The sequence below is a fragment of the Cebidichthys violaceus genome, unplaced genomic scaffold (genome assembly GCF_023349555.1).
Source record: "Cebidichthys violaceus isolate CVI_PGR_0920_01 unplaced genomic scaffold, fCebVio1.0.p SCAF_17, whole genome shotgun sequence".
Taxonomy (NCBI): Eukaryota; Metazoa; Chordata; class Actinopteri; order Perciformes; family Stichaeidae; genus Cebidichthys; species Cebidichthys violaceus.
The window spans coordinates 3,627,083-3,646,996 of NW_027176340.1; the positions used below are offsets into that span (position 1 = coordinate 3,627,083).

Consider the following 19,914-nt stretch of genomic DNA (forward strand, 5'->3'; position numbering starts at 1 on the left):
GACCGGCTGACTGCCTCTCAGACCTCTGCGAAAATGATTTATTGGATGGATTTTTTTTGCAAAGCAGGAATTGTTGGTCCTTCATGCAGGTCTATCTGCCTCGGGTCCACAGAACTACAGGACACAGCTACTGCAAGAATCTGCATGAAATGACGATCGATTCTAGTCGGGTTAACTTTGTGTCTTGGATTCATTCGGCTGCAGACTGATTTATGAGAAGGAATAAAGCCAAACCGCATGTATGTCATCTTAAGTGTGACATGAGAGGAGTATAATTGGAATTTGTTGCCTGCTATCTGATGCACAATACCCACTGATAGAGCAGGAACTGGTGATTACATTCTTTTGGGGGGGGGATTCACGGAGGACAAAATGAGAGAAACCTTCATGTCTGGTTTCTTCTGTAAATTTGGTTGAAGCCAAACCGATGTTGATACTGGATTAGATTTCTCTACTAAGCATCAAACAGAATCTTAAAAAAATGTTAGGTAAAACTATCTCACATGTAATTATTTACATTACTTCAACAATACAGGGTGACATTTTGAATGATTTCCAAATTCCAATTTTTATTCAGAATTGTAAATCTTTTACTTTGGTAGCCTACTCACTAATAAGAGTGACGGTATGCTTGTTAAGTGATATTCTCAGCACCCAATCTGTTGACGTCCAATAGTTCTGGTATTATTCAGTATTATTAATGACAAGAAACCATCCAAATTACACATTTAATGCCACTACAGGTGGAAAAGGGCATTTGTTGGCACCAATCGGACTGCTGCGCGCTGCTTTGCCAGCGGACAGACACAATCTTATTTCATGGTGACTGAAATCTGATTTGAGCGAGAGACAGACAATGCTGTGGCTTACAAAGAATGTAAACAGAGAGAGGAGGACGCTTCAAATTGGGCCCGGAGTCTTCTGGAGAATAATTAACGTGACATTTCCCTGACATTTAGTCGGAGGTATAGTGGAGGAGCCTGAAGAGGGGAGGAAGGAAGCAGAGATATGAGCCAGTGAGGTAAAAAAAAAAAAAAAAAAGAGAGAGAGAGACCGGAAGGATGACAGAGCAGAAAGAACACGGGCAGGATATTTTTTTCCTGCACATCTTAACAAATAATTCAGTTACTACGTGCTTTCTTGTGTTGCTTTGTGCGGACATTAAAATACGGGGAACTAAGCAGTGCTCTTACACACACACACACACACACACACACACACACACACACACACACACACACACACACACACACACACAGACACACAAATAGACTTACTCTAATGTTCAGTACCCACTCCTTCAGATAAAATTATACTTTTGTTGCTTGGTAACCATTTGTTTTGTGCTCAACTCTGCCATCCGCCATCTGTTTATGAGCTGTTAGACATACATTTCCATTCTCTGACCCAAGATAGGGAGCACGCGGCGGATGAACATTGGGACAATCTGTGGTCGGAGCTGGACCGCTCGACAAGCCCACAGCGTGCTCCAGACTATTAAAAAAAAAAAAAAGACAATACATCAACCCCTATCAATGCTTTCAGTAGTTTGGTCTGTGGTTTGCCCTTTTAAGCTAATTAGGAATTGGTAAACTCTGCCTCTTGCTGTGTCAAGGTTGCTCTCTTTTTATTCTGGCACACCATCTTCCGCTATAGGCTCATAATAATGATGCCAAGAGAAGAGATGATGAACACTTTTTTTCTAAAAATGGTAATCAAGCACTGCACCCGCTCATCCATTGGCTGTTATTGAGAGCTATAGATTAGCAGGAAACAATATGCGCTTTGCTGTGTCATTGTTCACGCACTTCAGAACTGTTCTCCAGTGATGTTTCGATAAATTGCAGATATCAGGGCGCTATAATGGAGACAGCAGCGCATTGACCGGCTCGGAGTGATCGTCTCCTTTTTCGAGGCTACTGCACTTCCTTAGCTCGAACACAATAAACATTGATTTTACATCTCTTTGATTCCTATGAAGAAGACGTTTCACTGACAGACTCGCAGCACTCATCTCTCTCTCTCTCTCTCTCTCTCTCTCTCTCTCTCTCTCTCTCTCTCTCTCTCTCTCTCTCTGTTTGTGGGGTGGCGCTGACAGCTCTCAACAAATCCTTACCGCAAAGCATCAGCCAGCACACACTGCTAATAGTTTAATTTCCAACACATTTCCCAAACAAGGCACTCCGTTCCCTTTTAAAAACAAAAAAAAATTAAAAACCGCGTGCAAAAAGAGACGCCGTCCTCTTTGATCCCTCCAAGCCGATGTAGAAGAGCGCGATCAAAGGCCGCTCATGTCTAACTCCGCTGTGGTCTCCCAGGTTGCGGCTGTGGGCCAACTCTGTGTTTTTGCAAAAGACTAAAGGTGAGCGCACCTGATAGGAATCAACACGCTACGGCATGCCTTTTTAAAGATAAGAAAAATATCTTGCAGAAGGATGACATCTAGTTATGACGTTCAACACAAAGATGTTACAAACATAACACAGGGTTCCTAAATTATACTGAAAATAAATTGCCTAGTCTGACAACTTTCTGAACTGACATGAGATAAACTAAACAGTTACGAACTAACCTTTTCTGGGTTGATAGCGTTTCTCTTTTACTGTAGCTGTATATTGAAATATGTACAGTAATGCCATGTCACAACCACCTTCTATTGATACAAAATAGAAGCATTGATTGATGCGAATGATTCAAACAATTCTAAATCATTTCTGGCTCGTTGTTTATGTGCACAAAGATCTAATTCAATATCCCAGCCTCCCGCAGTATGTCTCAAATTCAATTGGCTCAGTATGATGTAGGGTGGGGTTCTCACAAACAAACAATCCAGAGGACAAACAAAATAAATTACTTATACGTATTTCATGTTGTAAGCCAGAGCAGCTAAGTGATATTTGAATGATTTACTGGATGACCAGTTTACAAGGTGAGACAAACGTGTATGCACGCGTGTTTCATGTCTGGATGCTTGTGCATTCGAATATCTGTGTGTTTGAGGAAGCTAGTGGTGCGATATGATCAGGTAGCTCACATGTTTTCAAAGCGAGTTAATGATATGGCAATGACCTTTTGTTACAGATCTGGTAATAAGAGTAGAACAGGAGACACAGATAATGAATCGTGTGTCATGTGTTAAAGACGCATCCAGAGAGATGCTTTTACTGTGAGACTAAGACGTGTTTTTTTTTTTTTTTTCTAGTTCTTGAACAACAATAATGGTAGATAATAGCGCGCACATCCCACACTGATAAATCACATCCGCTGGCTGGCTTTTTCTATAATTTCCACTCTTTACTTTGTGTTCCAACCGTGGAACAATCAAAACATGAGTAAACACCAAAGCGCAACTCACAGAGGTTTCCTAATTGACTCATTTTGTGCAACTGTAATATTCTAGTAGGTCGGAAAATGGCAAAAATGTTCATAGGCGCAAGACTTCTGTTTTCCTGTTTTGTTTTTTTTTTATGTTAGGCCTATTGGTAGAGATGCAGTGGTCTAAAAAACTACAGCAGGGGTATTACAAAAAAAATGATTTTGTTGTCACCATTTCCTCTAAAATCCCATCTGACATTAGACAAATTGTCTCATGAATGTGATTTGAAGTTAGCTCATGCATGCGATTTTGAAGAGCTTTCATTTTGAAATGCTACATCAGAATGTCCTGGTTCTCTCTGAGAGGAACCTTCAGGTGGTCTGCTCTCAACCTGAGGTGAAGTGATTTTGTAACTATGCACCATTTCCTCTTAATAATCGTCTCGGTCTCTGAACATATGAGACACTCTGGTTTTAGAATTGAACCTATAAGAGTCTGTTCATTCTTGGTTAAGGACTCTGGTCTCTCTGGTCTCTCTGACCACTTTCCTCTTTTTTGGAGAACATCATGAGAAACAACTTCTCTGACTCACGTACTTATTCACCTGCCCTTCGTTCTCTTTCCTCGTCTCAGCCCCGTGTGTGTACATCTCACTCGAGTCAGGAAACGTGTCAGAATACCCATACACGTTTCTGGCGACGTGTCTCGGTGTTATTGACCCCAAAGGCAATTGCTTACTTCACTTAATCATGCATCAATATGTCAACGTATGACACAATATAAACCAAGAGTCTGCAGCCACGCTAGCAACTCTGTGAGGCTGTATTTAGGTACATTGGTGCTAATTGCCAATAGGATTGCTCCAACCAATCCCAACCTCACCTCTTGCACCCATCATCCAAAGACGGTTTACCTTTGCTGCCACAGATGAGCTTGGCTTTTCCAGGAGGTCCCAAAGCTTCTTTCGTTTTTCGGCACAGCAAGTGTTGTCGAATTCTTCTCCCTCCATGTCCTTCATATTGTCGGCCTCTCGTTTGAGCTCCTCGTTCATTTGCTCCTTCTTCTGGTGGTACCTCGCCTGGCAACACGACTCCAGGTAGATCTCGTCAATGCCCCAGTAGTCGAGTTCTTGACTGAACGACAGGGCGCACATCTCTTCCATCATGTGCAGCTTGCCCGTGCGGTAGAAGTTCAGGATCGACGTGAACGCCCCTGGATGTCGGTCAAAAAAGTACTCATTCTCCTCGAGGTTGTAGTCATCGCACACTTCCATCAGAGATTCATGGGTGTTGCAATCTCTTAACTTTCCTAAACGTGTTCGCGGTAGCCTGTCTAATGTCCGCCACAAAACCTCGTGGGGGAGACCCCCGACATTCAGCCTGACTCTGCGGAAACACGACTTGCTGCGAATGATGTCCACCGGTTCAGGCGGCAGCGATGATGTTGAGCGGGAGCCGGCTTTATTTAACTCTGCCAAGGATTTCTCCATGATGACTGTCGGTTGAGGAATCAGGGCTAACATCCAGGGCTATGGACTAGAGTTGGTCCTGTTTTCTTTCATAATTGTATCTGAAGGATTAAAAAAAACCAAAGAAATCATTAGTATTCTAGGATCAGCCCCAAATTTCAAGGCGCACACCTCAATAATCGGACATGGTGGTAAAAGATTTGGGCCTCAGCCCCTCGGCTAGTTTGAAGCAGTGACCCTGGGGGTCAAAGTCCTCAAGACCAGATTTCAAAATCACTTGTTTATTAAAGGGCTGAAGTGAAATAAAAGAGAGATCGAGTATCGTTTCAAGACATTTCAGTTTTGTTATTATCGCCACATCTGCAATATCATGTTGCATGAATTATTTTTAATAAATTGTTATTAATAAAAGTCCTCAACAGTAAGTGTAAACTTAGATGGGGGGTTGTTGAGACTTTTTTTTTTCAGAGTTGAAAATCCCTGTTTTAAAGGCTCCAGGGTAGTGAAGTAAAAGATACAATGCTATTATCATTATTTTATGATATTTCTATATTGATTATTTTATCGCAACAGCTATTTCACGCTCATGGAAACACAATAGGAATAGACCGGACATTCCCTCTCAAATCAACGTAGCAGGATAGTCAGAGCGGAACCATTTGTATGTGCATTGTTGCCATTGGGATCGTTGCATACACATTAAACCGACTTACAGCAGGCCGTGGTCTCACTGAGGTGAGGTTGTGCAGTAATGATTTATACGAGCAGTGGAACTTTACGAAGCGTAAAGAGCCAGAATAAATGAGCACAATTAAACAACTTAACAGTTCATCAGCACAATATACTGTCGCAGTGTAGGAACCATGGGTCAAATGTATTATTATCTTTGAGCATTTCACTAATATCTTTTTTTTTTTATTTGTTTTTTTAAGTTATTTCTTAATCAAAAATAAATATACCGTCAGACTCAGATGCATGTCATGAATCAACAATAAGCATACCCTAAGATGTGGGTTCTCGAGATGACTCACACCTACAGTCTGCAGAATCACACTTATAGTTGGGGCTAAGAAGAAAAGATATTGGGGAACCATAAATAATACCTTGTTGGATACTCGCCACCAAAACTTCAGAACGAACTTGCTCTGGCCTATATTCCTGGAGACATCTCTATGGTGGCCGATACAACATTATTATTATCATCAATACATAATATTATAGTATTTGGTTTGATGACGGCTCGTGTGACGCCCATGCAGCCCGGTGGGTGGGGACGCAGGACGCCACGGTGATGAGTGTGGTACAAAGTGAGCGCTGTCCACTCTAATGGTGCTGAAACACCAGGAAGCGCTGTTCACTCCCTACATCACGGAGAGCTCCCTCGGGGACGGCGGGCTGACAGAAGACAAATGCATAAGCCTACATCATCTCCCGACAAAAAGATGCCCAACGTGGTATCATCTAACCCCGCCTGTGGGCACGAGCTGCACAATGTGTTTTAATAATAAGCTGTTAATAATGTTTATGTCTGTGTGATGAGAGCGTGGAAGCCCAACGACACCTCAGGCCTGCAGATGTGATCATTGATAGCCGTCACACAAAGTTTCCAACACTTCACGAGCACAATTAGGGCCGAGCATTATGTCAACACAGATCACAAAGCGCACAGCGAATAAAAACATGAGCACCGGGTGTATAATGGAGGGTGGAGACATTGTTATGTCGGTTTTTGCACACATGCAGTAAGAGGCTGCGGGGCAGCAGTACAAATAAATGTTAATTTGAAGAAGCCTCCACCCTCCTGTTTTCTCCTGAAGTCAATGCCTCGATAAAAGCCTTTAGCATTAAGCTTCACAACGACTATTCATCCCTGTCCTCACGCTGTACTGTCACGCGCAGCTAAATTGTGACTGAGAATAAGCTCATTGGGATGTTTAATCATCTACAATTACAATGTTGTGAACGCAAATCCTCCGTCGTTAAGCATTTCCCTCTGCTTGTCAAAGGCTGCCCGCTCCATATTTGGTGCAGTTTCAATGCAGAGTATTCCTACATGCCATTGATAATCGATTACAATTGATTACATATGATTCAAAGTCAAATAAGCTTTAAAAAAAAATAAAAAAAAATAAAAAAATACCGTAGTGAGTTGTTGTCATCCTGCACTGAATCAAACCAGCACGTACCGCTCCGTGAGCAATCAATCCGCTGGCACGAACGGAGATGAAGCAGTAGCATTTTTAAAGAAAGAGAAAAAAAAAAGGAGGCAACGTTATTGGTTTACTATTGCCATGGTCTAACCCAATTCATCTCCCCCTCCTGTGCCTCCGACATGGCAGAGAGATCCTCAGCACGATTTACTGCCTACCCGCCGGTTTCCTTGCTCCGCATATTGCAGTCGGTGCTTCGCCTCGAAGATCAACAAGTATGCCCGGAGTCCATACGGAACAGACTACCTGTGTTTCCCCAGTCAGCTGGTGTGAAGGAGGCGCCGCATCTCTCTGAAAGTGAATCCATGGCAGCTCAGCGCTGTCTTCCACATCCGATTAACTCGTTCAGCACCGCGCCTTGACGTCTGCGTGTATCAATGAACACGTACGGGCACTGATGTTAGATAAAGGCATCGTGTAATGATAGTGCACTTTAAATGTATGAGCGTGCGATCTGAAGGCACAGAGCCAACAACAAGGAGAGCCAATGGTACATGATGGTACATGATGGTACATGATGGTACATGATGGTACATGATGGTACATGATGGTACATGTTTAGAGAAAAGGATGTAATGCTGCTTAATGTGACGAGGATGCCCTCCTCTTATCTCCACGTATAAACAGTAGTAGATGACGTATTCAGATATACATTACAGTTAAAAAAAATACTCCAGCGCAAGTAAAAGGCCTGCATTACAAATAGAAGGTAAAAGTATGTACCTAATGTATCAATATTAAAAGTACTCATTCTGCTAAAAATGGTCTTTGTGAGTGCTATATAATACAAAACATTACTAGACTGGTGTAGCTGGAGCTAGTTTTAACTATAAGGTCGGGTGTTTTAGTCCAGTGGTTGCCCAACCAACCAAGGGGTCGAGCCCCATCCAACAGATCACGTGACAAATCTGGCGGTGCAGGAGGGACACAAGAGATCTCCTACTTCAGTCAGTCTTCAAATCAATTATCAGTGTATTTTCAATTATCAAATCCTCCTTCTTCCACCTTCGAAAAATCCTCCTTCTACCACCTCTGCAATATTGCTATGATCCGGCCTTCTCTCTCGCACGTCCTGCTGCTGAAACATTGATCCACGCCCCGTCTTTATGATCGCAACACACACCCTCTATAGCATCAGTGGTAGCTCTGCCAACAGACTCCAACTGGTCCAGAATACATCCGCCAGACTTCTATCCCACACCAAACCCTGGCACCACATTACACCTCAGTGCTCAAAATCCAACGGATCGACTACAAACATCCTGTTCTACAAAGCCCTTCACCGACTGGCCCCCACCGAGTTGAGTTTGAGTTCTTGAAAAGCACTTCACAAATCGAATGTATTTTTAATGTTATTATTATCACTATTATTATTGTGTGCGCTGGAGGTTTCAGGTTTCACATTTCGATAAGCTGCAAACTAGTTCTGATGTGACAAAAACATTTTAAACCCAGATGTGAAGAGAGTTTTCTGAGTGAAGGGGGACTTAAACGTCTACGAATGTTCAGCCAGGTGTTTCCCAAAGTATGGAGGCAAAAGTTAAAAAAAATGAGATATATGTCAGGTTTACTCGTTTTTCATTTTTTATTGAAAATATTAATAACAAACAAAGTTAAATATGATATTTAGATTCACTGAGTAAATATGAAATGGTAGCAGTGCTGCAGTACATAAAACAAAATGCTTTATCAATAAACAATTTTACAATTATGTACAGTTAATCAAATGTATCGAGTCACATTTCACGCGGCGTGCTCTTCGGTCTGAATCGGACCTGCAGATCTCCGTCCGGCTGGAGCATCCCGAAGCCGTAGCGACTGGGATTAACTGGTGGCAGTTCAGCCTCTGGGTCACACGTCTCCAGATCGAGATGGGTCAAGAGCAAGAACACAAATCTAGAGGAACGGGAGGCACAGACGGTTCAGAAACGACAACAGACAATAATGACATTAGGTTTCACTCATTCAGTTAAATGCAGAAATGCCCCATTACCCTTATCGTTTTTCACACAGGTCAGCCCTAAGTCCATTTTTAGATACAAATTATTAAGCACAAAGATAATTGCCATGTTTAATGTTTATTCAAGAAAATAAATCTGGAGTTTTGCCCACATCTAACGCCACCCAACTCGGGTTTTCCAGGACACTTGAAATGCTCGCTTACACTTCAGTTCATAAAATGTCTTTACTGGCCGCCATTTTCTCGCAAGTTCCCTATCGGTAATGCACATGTGCAACGAGATGAAAAGGGGGCGAGACGGCCCTCTCCGTAGCTACATCCATCATCCATCAGCTCTGGAAAAAAAAAAAGCTTCTTTCTTCTTTTTTTTTTACCACTTGCTCGATCAGGCAAGTGATTTGTACGATTTACTAGCCTGATGTGGCTTTTTACTTGCCCAGCGCAAGCGGGCCATCCTTGTTGTTGAACCCTGCAGTTCGGGTATAACCGATTATTATATTACAGCTTGTTGCTAATAATGACAGGAAAAGGAAGCAGGACTGACAAAATAATAGAGGGAAATGCTATGAGGGAGATATACTTTGCTGGTCCTGTAATTGGGGTGAAATTGCAGGAAATGCTTTGATCACTAATGTATCATTTTAAAACCATCAATGCACCATTGAAAGATAAAGAGATTGAAAAGCAGTGGGTTTTTTTTCTTTTTTTTTACACTCACTGTTTAATGGCTGTAACAGCAAACTCTTTCCCAACACAGATGCTACTCCCTGCACCCCAGGGCATGGTGTAGTACTTCAGCATCTTTCCATCTTTGTAGAATCTATCCTTCACTGTCATGTCGTCATTTAAGAAGCGGTCGTACTTGAAAGTCTGTCAAGAGGCGGCGAGAAAAAACAAACAAACATGAAGGCGTAAGATGTGTGCAGTATAACATCATGGAAATAGGTTTGATCATATGTCTCTTGCTCTATTTCTTGTTAAAAAAAGATAATACGGAAGTATCACCTTTAAGAATACAAAAAAACTTGCAAACTTACATAATATGTAATTATCACCTCTAACCACTGGAGACAAATAAACAGAATGAACTTTGGGAATTGATCTCGCTCTCTAGTCAACTTCTACTTGTTTCATTTGTAGGCATTTAACAGCTCATCCCAAAGGATGTATTCTGTTAGTAATTTAAATCATGCTGCTTAATCCTCCTCAAGACTGCTTTGTGCTCTACAATATGGCTTAGAAACATCACAACGGAGGCACGCAACCACATGTATTATGACGGTGGAGGCTCCGTCTACCGCTGCATGTTAAGTGATTGCAGCATCTCATGTACCTGTGGTTCTCGGTGTATCTGGGGGTCCCTTTGAGGGCTGAGGAAGGGGAACAGACAAACTCTGTCCCCCCGTCTGAGGTGGTAGTCCTGTCCGCTGGCCATGCGCAGGATCTTGTCCTGCACCACCTCTCTGCTTATCATCACCGCCGCGGTGAGCCGTAGGGTCTCGCTCAGGACGCTATCTGCAGAATGGAAGAGGACAGCAGAGTGGATGATGTCACAGGGGTGTCAGTGCCAGTTAAATCAGCCCCCCGGGGAGAGTCGAATCGAATATATGAAAAAAGGCAATCGTTACTTAATTGAATCAAAGGTCATTTTGTCGCTGTCATTGTTTCAGCATGCTGCACTTATCTTCATATCAACAAGTCAAATAACGCCTTTTGATCCCACCTTGCTGGAGTGGCTGAACCTCTAGTTATTCGAGTAAAGCAAGTGAAAAGGGGCTGCTAGCAGCTGTTGCGTACCAAGCACAGGTGTGCTGTGTGCTTCCAGCAGGGTGATGGGAGAGCGCTGCAGGGTGGTGCCGCGCAGAGCGAGGCCTCTGATCTCCGTTTTAACAGCCTCCATGGCCTCAGGGTGAGTGAGCAGGAAGCCAAGGAGCCAAAAGGCAGCCGGTCCAGCGTTGCACTTTAAAGGAAAACACCCAACTTAGCACAAAGTTTATCTACAAGCTTTTAGTACGAACAACTTGGCAACACTTTTACATTTTGTATATGTGTACATACAATGCATTTATTATGGAGGCACTCAACACGGAGCTCTCTGTAATGCGGCAGTGTGAATATGAGTGACGTGAGGAGGAGACGGTGAATCAGATGCGCGTGCTCTGTAGACGCTGCTGTCTGTCGAGAAGAGACACCTGAGCCTGTCAGACGGTAATTGTTGTGGGTTAAGGGAGCTGTCTCACCTCTGCACGTCTCGGGTCAGCTCTCCATTGACAGCCAGGGCAAATGCCCGAAAGCAACTTAAGGGGCAACACGGTGACTTTCCTGCCCTCGAAGATCTTCAGGTCAATCATCACAATGAGATGAGCCTGGTAACCTAAACCCAGTGGTGGGTACTTTTTAAAGGAAAAGGTCAGCATTTTTGGAAATATGCTTAGAGAGCTAGATGAGATACCACTTGCACGTGTCTGTACGTTAAATATGTAATTACTGTAGTTGCAGTTCAACTTCCTCATCGAACTCTTGACTACATATATTTCCTGGATTGTCAAACTACTCCTTAAAGGTACAACTTTATCCTCTGGCAGCTGTATACTGAGATAAGCTGGGAGTGCGAAACTAAAACAACTAAAACTAGTGAGTTATATACGTGGGTGTGAGAGTGTACAGACACCTCAACACCTTAAATCACCATCTCCTGAAGTAGCTAACTATCTAATAAATCAATTTCTGTCTATAAATGTTTCAGTCAATAAAAATGATTGTTTAAAAATGGGTAAAAAAAACCAGCCTGTGTGGGACTCAGGATGAGGTGGTTTGGTGGCTTTGCTGAAATCCCAGCATTGCCTGTAACAAACGTATAAGCCACATTCACTCTGGCACGTCCCGCTGGACTCGCATCTAATGCCTCTATTCTCTGCAGTGGTGCTCCAGTTTCCTTCCCAGACTGAGAGTGTGTGTGTGTGTGTGTGTGTGTGTGTGCTCGAATATCCCAGCAGACACGATTTTAAGCACAAATACACATGCTGGGGGAATAGCGGTCTTTCCCAAACCAGCAGAGCATCTTAAAGAGCCTGCCGTGGGAGGACCGGCAAAGGTTTCTCCTTGTTACTGGGTGAACAATTATTGATCCAGTGAGACTGGCAGGTAAATAGAGGGCTGAAGCTCAAATGTAGCACAGATGAACGGCAAGACATCAGGACGATCAAACGGCTTGCTATCTCCCCCACCTGGCGGCACAGAGCAATTACACCGTGTCGCTCTTAAAAAAAAAAACGTGTCTGGCCTGGTGAGGTTGAGGAAGCAACGATTCTGTATTCACACCTGTTGATAATAGTTGAGTGATGGGTGAGGTGTGAAGTCTGAGACACTAAACAAAGCTTAGTAGAAAACCTGATTGACAGCACAATGTCAATATGTCTGCCTATGAGGGCATGAAGCTGGTTTCACTCGCACATATGAAAAAGAGGAAGCGACCTCAGCTGACTAACGCAATTCTCTTACTCACTGTGCTCGTGCGTAATTACTAAACCTCAAACAAGATAAGGTGTCATGGAAACTGATTCACGTTACCAGAATTGGCAAAACTCCACTCTGAGTTACAGGTTGAGGCAGGTAGCTCTGAGTCGCTGCTACAGAGGATGTTTTCTGCAGGGCTGAGCACACAGAGTGGAATTGAAGCATGCACCATGGGCGTGGGAAGATTGTGTGTTTTGGCATGTGTGGCCTTGTGTGTGTGTGTGTGTGTGTGTGTGTGTGTGTGTTTGAGATTTGCGTGTGCTAGAGAGACACAGACAATGGAAGCAGCTCTCACCTGTGTGGTCCACAGCTGCAGAAGTAGAGCTCTTTTCTGCATTTCTGCATCCACTCCCTCCTGCTGCAGGAAGTCGTAGTAGCTCTGCTGCCAAGAGTTTGACCCCGACGCTCCGCTCAGACAGTTTGGGGACAGCAGCTCCCACAGTCGCACCCGGCACGAGTCGGCTGTTTTGCCTTCCCCTGTTGAAGACACCAACGTAATTTGATGCATGTGCCGTGCAACACAATGAGTCAGAACAGGAGAGCAAAAGTAAAACAAGTCGACTTTTTGTATTCGCTTTACCTCGCTTGAGTGAGCAACGAGCCAGTCTGGCGAGAAGATCGTCGAACTTGCGAAATTCTTTGTAGACCGCAGACGCATCGTCTCGCCTCTCAAACAATGTACAATATCCGGCCCTGAGAACAACAATACGGTTGAAGATGTTCCTGCCTGTCACACTCCTGCTAGTATAAACAGTGACATCATTTGACTTAATAGCACGTTGCAGGGTTTGGACCTCCGTGTGTTACCTGAAGAGAAGGCTGTAACAAAGGTTAAAGAGTCCATCCTGCCTCCACTCCGCCTCCGGGTTGCAGTCTTTCTGGTCGCGCAGCAGCAGGTTCTGAAGGTGAGCGTTCATGGAGCTGCTGAGCTTGGAGAGGCTGACACCTTGAAAATGCCTGAGGAAATAATAAAAAAAAAAGATATCGAGACTCGTAATCCGCATTTAAAGCAAGGGTTTCTCTTATCATCGTGTGAACCGTAAAGTCTGTGTTCCTTACTGTTCCATCCACTTCCTCTCTGCTCTAGGCTCGAGACCCGGCAGCTGCAGACTGAAGATCCTTTTCATGAGCTGGTTTCTGCTGCGGGTGAAGTCCAACAAGACCGTGTCGTTCATTACGGCATCGAAAGAGTTGGGATCCAACAGCACCGTCACGTAATGACCAGCGACACGGACCTGGGAGGACATCATTTGAGATATTTTAAATTGCAATAGTTTAAACAACTCTCATTAGGGAGTTTTTCTATCGTCTCATTGTTTGTCCTTAATTTGACGTTATGCGGAATGGTCGGTGCTTTGCATAATGACGTCTTGTTAAAATGAATAACGCTGTCGTGTGAAAACCTGATTTGAATTTTAGATCGTAAATTTGATTAGCCGACGGACTTCCCGCTCCGGTATGTAAAAACGTCTTTCAACATTTTCTTTCAAACCTAATCTATTTGGCAGTCAAATGATCCTACACAGTCTTTATCAGAACTTACTGTGAAAATATCCCCGTGTTTGTCTTTCATCCGGGCCAGAAATTTTGCAGCATCTTTTCCAAACTCCAGAGCGTGGCCCAGCCACGGAAGGATCCCTTTGTCCAGAGGAGGCTCATTATTCTGTCTGTGAAGTAAAAGGAAACTCGTTCAAATGACTACAATAGGAAGTTTCCCTTTTTTTTTCTTTTTTTTTTTCTTTTCTTTCAGGAACACCTCGATCCTGTTCAGTGATCACACTCAGACATCTGCTGGCCACCGAGCAGCTCCGCTTCAGGGAGAGCAAGCGATGCTTTCCACTTTCCCCACCCGGGTTTTTCCTGCAGGTGGTTTCTCTGACCTTTAGTCCACCACTGTCAATGTGATGAAGTAGTTGATCGACCATGCATTCATTTTGAATCTTAACTAACAGGTTTGGAGTCAACAGGAAGTTATGTCATGAGAGAATTCTATCGTGAGGTTGAAGCACAGGCCACGGTGTAAACGATAAGAATAATTCCGAGTTTTGAGTTCTGAGAATGCACACAGTCAGCATTGTTCAAACATACACATTCTATCAGATGATATATGAATTACGAGGTATTCTAATATAATTACTATTCATTCATGTCTTTGATTAATATTAAATACTTAACTTTAGAAAATAGCAAAACTCCAGTTTTTGCAGACCTTCAGAATCTATCACAATCTCTGAAATGCACCTTTGTTAATCCTCTAACATCTGCAAACATCAACATATTAAAACAAACGGCTTTACCTTCTGCGAGTGGAGTAAAGGAGAACTAGTAAAAGCAGTCCATTGAGCAGTAGGAATATTGTCCACAACATGTTTCAGTAAAGTCTTATACTTGTCCTGGCCTGTGAGATAATTTATTCCATAGCTGCTGGCAACCGAGCTTTATGTTTGAGCCCTGCTCAACCGCACCTACTGCTTGTTAGGAGGCGTGGAAAGGTGTGTCTTGTGACACTAAGTGTTACGCAACACTCTTATAGTTCTCAGTGTCCCACACCACAAAAAAAAACCCCAAAAAAACAACAACCACATTCTGAGTGACAGTTAACTATTTCTACTATTCTTGAGTTTTAGCACTTTAAACATCCTGCACAAAATCCGTCACTCACGCAGCAGAGAAGCCACCTGGCAGGACATTTCCCAGCAGTGACATCAGCGAGGTAAAGAGACTCGTGTTACATTTTGTAACGGCTGATGTCAGGGCACACATATTTCATGGAGGGTGTCATAAAGTCAAGTTCTCGGTGGTTTGTTGAAATGTTCCCATGACGACGTTCAATTCCCTTTGACATTCTGTATTGTTTATTTTTACCTCCCATGAAAAAAGAAAAAAAAAACCTTCCAGACAGTCACAGTATCAAGCAGACAGTCATAGTATCAAGTATGTACTGATGACGCTGTCTCCCACACTGAAACCAATGATTCATTCAGCAAACGCTGTCACAAAGTTTGTCTTATGTGATGCTATCAATGTGTTTCATTGGGAAATGGATGAATGACCAATTTGTCATACCTTACTAGATGTGATACATAATTCTTGTGAAAAATGGCAGCAAAAAAAAAAGAGGAATGGTACAAGTCCTCTGTCTACCAGCAGGGGGCAGTCGTGCACTAACAGAAGCACCTTTCAGCAGCTGGAGAAAAGTGAAGCAGTGGAGGCTGTTCGGATGAAAATCAACATGTTACGTGTAACTACATGTTTAAGGAAAGTTACAGCAAGACCTTAGAAACCGAGAGAAGCGAAAGAACACGGATACATTGAGAGGAAACGAAGACTTAACGGTGTTACCTCGGACAGTGTCTCAACACTGTGATAACCGCCTGCCGCTAGTCTGCTGCTACTGTTAGCATCAAGTGTGCTCCTCGCTAACGGACCGTACCAGCAACAACAAACCGGACGTTTCCATTCCGACGGACAATGTGCACGAGTTGTCAAAAGATGAATATGAACAAAAACATTCCTGCCTCTAACTATTGGACAAGACAACTTGCTAGAAATGTCCGTATTCCATATATTACAAACTCCGACCCCAGCTGAATGCCATATTTTACGCGAAAGGAGATTACAATTCAACACAATGTTGATATTGTTATTATTAGTATTGTCAATTACACATAGAAGACAAATTCATGCAAATGAGATGTGCAACTGTAGCCTGAAAATGGATCAGTGAAGGTCAAATAAAACTAATTTAATCATGAAACTTTTAAAATAATGTTTGAATACTCTTTAGAAATGTTACATTTTTAATGAATGAAATATTCTATATATAATTCAATTAAATCGCACATAATAAGGAAGCCACATTGATCACATATGATCTCATAAAGCATCACTCAAACACCTACTGTCACCTTCCCTACACACACGACAGTACGCGATATAGTACTGTCATAAAAAACAGTATGTATTAAAGTCATCATGTAATAATCTTAGAATGTATTAATGAATGAATTCATGTTTAAAAAGGATACAGATACACTGTCTAATGCTTTCTAATCAAGTCTAAGTCAGACTTAGGGTCTTTAGACATCTCCCATGGGAAGGGAAGGGACCAGGACTACTGCCAGCCAATAAAGCCAGCCTCTTAGAAATAATGGTGTTATTATGTTAATGACCCTAAACCGCCTGTTTCATAAAAGATGGGTGTTGTGCACTGGAAACCAATCAACTTTAAACAAACAGCCTCTGGTATAATCAAACATACAGTACCTAGAATTTGTAGGCCTACATTATAGGACTTTTACATTTGACCACTGATTGAACTGCAACATAAATGTTTATGTTTGTGATGAGTTAACAGATAAACACAACACATCTAAGAATAAGTCAATTCTACATTATTTATGATCATATTTGAAATACAAGTTTACATTTACAGATAATTACTGATTCTACGTTTACAGTTCATGCTGTAATTCCTCAGTGGCATACCGATACATGACAGCAATCTGATGGCATAACTGGCTGTGAAGTCACAGTGCACTGCTGTAATTTTATTGTAATTGACCGTAAAATTGTCACAGTAACTCGCTGTGAAAGCAATGCAACTAGAAGCGAGTTATTTACTGTAAACCTACATTGAAATATTTCACAATGACATGGACATAACTCAAATTCATCATTTGAAACTACAGATTTTGCCATCGGTCATGTCCGGGGGAGTAAAATGTAAGTACACTCACCATATTTCACAAACAAATTCATATCTAAAAAGTTTTAGATATGGAAAAAAAAGAGGTCAAATGAGGACAAATCAGGTCATACAAAGCATGAGCCTTAACTAAATGAACAATATTTTAGTTTAGGATTGAATAGTAAACACATACACATACAGTCAGTGTAAAGTCATCACTTCCTTAAAATGATAGAATTGACATAGTGGACATTAAGTATATTCCTGAATACCTCCACAAAGACTGCTGTAACTTTGACGTTTACACAGCGAGGAATCTTTGTCAGCCTCCTGAAGGACACTAATCTTTTCTAGGTGCTCCATGTAATGATCGTTCCTCCCGTAAAGGCCTTTAATTGGATGCTGTTAAAGATTCCACGGCCTAGTTAGACCCAGCCTTTTTCACATTCTATTTCAAACCAACCCCCAATTTCGATCAGGCTTACTCTGAGATTGAGTCGTGACAACTGAAGGGTCGTCTTGCTGATTTCTCCTGGGCTCTCTCCCAGCTGTAACAGTCGTCACAGGCTGACAGTAGCCCACCGATTTCCTGAGAAATCGGGCGCAAAGGCAGAGCAGGATTTCTTGACACAATTCAAAGTGCAGTCTCAAAACGAGAGTGCTCAATTATCGCTGCCCTTTGCGCCGGTTCACATTGCTTTGAGACAAAAAAAACACATTTCGTGAAGTGGCAAGACGGAGGACATAGCACACGGTGGCACTTGGGAAGCCACGGGAAGTTATTTGACAGCATTTGTCAGAAAACCGTGCAGCAGCGACGAGCGCCGGAGAGGGCGAAAGAGCAGAGTGACACATTGAGCCATCATTTCTCCGGGGGGAGATAATCCATCATCTTTATCAAAAGTGTTGGAGTGGAGAATGGCTTCAGTCACTCATTTGTAACCCCTCAGTTTCTGCCACCCAGAAATCTGTTGTCTGTGTCGTCGGTTAGTTGTCTCGTTCAGACGCCAAGAAGAATCCACGCCTCCAGTTTTGCTGATTTTAAAGACTAAATTGTAGTTTTGGAGTATTCATTTCTCTATAATTTTGTGATGTTGCGATGGTAAACTGATCTACACAGTAATGCAAAAGATACCGTGATGAGTTCACAGCTCATCGTTGATAGAACGGCAGATCTTTAGTGGTCCAATGAGCAGTCGACTAATCAATTAGTCAAATCGGCAGAAAATTAACCTGCAACTATCTTAATATTCGATTTAGTCATTCCTTAAGCAACAATGTCAAGACATGTTCTGAGCTTCTCAAATATGAGGATTTGATGCTTTTCTTTGATAGTAAAGTGAATATCATCATTTTTCACTATTTTTTGACGTTTCATATACAAAACGAATTGATTATCTGAGAAAATAATCGTCAGATCAACTGACAATTACAACAATAATCCATAGTTGCTGCCCCAGTGTTATCATGTTTGTAACACAAGCCCCTATGGTCCATCAACACTTATAATCACGAGACAAAGATCTTGTCGTTTTTCACAATCATACAGAATCATATTTTGGTAGGTATGGTGATCATACATACTTCAAATGATGAGTGTTCCAGTAACAAATGAGTACATATATGTCTTCAAAAATACATAGAATGCATGCATCTACGAAGACACCAGTATTTCATCCATATTCTAACAGTCCTTCTATGTCTCAAAACGATGTTATGAATGAGCGGATCTAATATAAATACACAACATAATGCCTAACATTTGAATTTGAATTAAAAAAAAAATGGCTGCCTTTATTGGACAACTACATCCTGAGTTCTGCAGTTAGCTTCATGCAGGTTAACAACTCATGTCCTGGAAACAGAGCCCTCAAATTGTAATCAACAACACACTATGTGCATTCCTTCAAATATGAAAAAAATAGTTTTCATATCAGTTCACTCAAACAAATCTTAAATCATCCATGAGGAGAAAAGTGGTTAAGAAGGGAGGGGGTTGGGGGAGGAGTCTCAGATTGACTTTCACATCCATTCAGCCTTTTTTTTTGCAGCAGCAGCAGCAGCAGCAGCAGCATTGAACTTGCAGATAGAGGGAGAGAAGAAGAAGAAGAAGAAAAAAACCCCAGCAGACTGGACAGACTGCAGAAGGAGCTCAGTGCTGTTACCCGCCGAGGCTGCCATAGCCGTGTCTCTCAGATCTCACTCCAGGCTCTGCGAAATGCACATCAGACGTGAATTGTTTCCCGATTCACTGAAGAGTGCTGGAGAAAAGGAGCGGTCAGGGACGGAGATCATTATGCACTTTTAGGTCTCGACATCGCCTCGAACGCAGCGCAGCGCAGCGGCCGTGTCGCCTCAGAGCCTCCAAGTGCGGTTTGATTCCTCCGAAGTTTGCGTCTAGCGGGCGATGATTCGCGTCTGATTGTTTGCTCAACTATCTGGGAAGAGGACTGCGGACGGGGCAAAAAAAACAACAACAAAAAAAAAAACGCTGCATTGTGGCAACCGAGACGCCGATTCCTTGCCCGAGGATCGCACAAATCCGCTCTCTCCCCCCCCCCCCCCCCAAACATGTCATCTCATGCGAAAGTCAAGAAGGACAAAGAGATTATTGCCGAGTATGAGACACAAGTAAAAGGTTGGTAACGCGCAGGCCTGATCGTATTGTTGTTCTGCGTGTCAGGGCGCTATTGCGTAACTTTACCACACGCTTTATATGGCTTTCAGTGTGCAGCGCTGTGGGGCGGGACAGAT

The 19,914-nt window shown here is 42.6% G+C and overlaps 3 protein-coding genes across 5 annotated transcripts in view; 1 reads left to right on the plus strand and 2 right to left on the minus strand.

Annotated features, from left to right (window-relative positions):
• Nucleotides 1-3,075: 3,075 nt before the first annotated feature.
• Nucleotides 3,076-7,334, minus strand: kcnb1 (potassium voltage-gated channel, Shab-related subfamily, member 1). Its single transcript, XM_068712714.1, has 3 exons — nt 7,241-7,334; nt 4,199-4,885; nt 3,076-3,083 (listed from the first exon to the last, which is right to left on the minus strand). Exons 2-3 carry the CDS (start codon nt 4,836-4,838, stop codon nt 3,076-3,078), a joined length of 648 nt encoding a protein of 215 aa, XP_068568815.1. The 5' UTR covers nt 4,839-4,885; nt 7,241-7,334.
• Nucleotides 7,335-8,560: 1,226 nt separating this feature from the next.
• Nucleotides 8,561-14,917, minus strand: ptgis (prostaglandin I2 (prostacyclin) synthase). The gene is made up of 10 exons (XM_068712171.1): nt 14,768-14,917; nt 14,014-14,137; nt 13,530-13,705; nt 13,278-13,427; nt 13,051-13,163; nt 12,766-12,947; nt 10,752-10,914; nt 10,288-10,469; nt 9,673-9,824; nt 8,561-8,890 (listed from the first exon to the last, which is right to left on the minus strand). Exons 1-10 carry the CDS (start codon nt 14,836-14,838, stop codon nt 8,731-8,733), a joined length of 1,473 nt encoding a protein of 490 aa, XP_068568272.1. The 5' UTR covers nt 14,839-14,917; the 3' UTR covers nt 8,561-8,730.
• A 4,288-nt stretch (nt 14,918-19,205) lies between these two features.
• Nucleotides 19,206-19,914, plus strand: part of LOC137873775 (SLIT-ROBO Rho GTPase-activating protein 3-like) — a 31,703-nt gene continuing 30,994 nt past the window's right edge. For all 3 annotated transcript variants that reach the window (XM_068712172.1, XM_068712173.1, XM_068712174.1), the window contains exon 1: nt 19,206-19,798. In XM_068712172.1, coding sequence (XP_068568273.1) covers nt 19,732-19,798 — 67 coding nt within the window. In that variant the 5' untranslated portion in view covers nt 19,206-19,731. The remainder of the gene's footprint in view (nt 19,799-19,914) is intronic.

What these genes read in the sequence shown, in the direction of transcription:
- kcnb1 (XM_068712714.1), bottom strand. Translation starts at nt 4,838, where the DNA reads ATGTTAGCCCTGATTCCTCAACCGACAGTCATCATGGAGAAATCCTTG.
- ptgis (XM_068712171.1), bottom strand. Translation starts at nt 14,838, where the DNA reads ATGTTGTGGACAATATTCCTACTGCTCAATGGACTGCTTTTACTAGTT. An exon ending in TGTTACAGCCTTCTCTTCAG is followed by an intron (nt 13,164 to 13,277) that starts GTAACACACGGA and finishes TGTTGTTCTCAG; the next exon opens with GGCCGGATATTGTACATTGT. An exon ending in TCGTTGCTCACTCAAGCGAG is followed by an intron (nt 12,948 to 13,050) that starts GTAAAGCGAATA and finishes TGTCTTCAACAG; the next exon opens with GGGAAGGCAAAACAGCCGAC.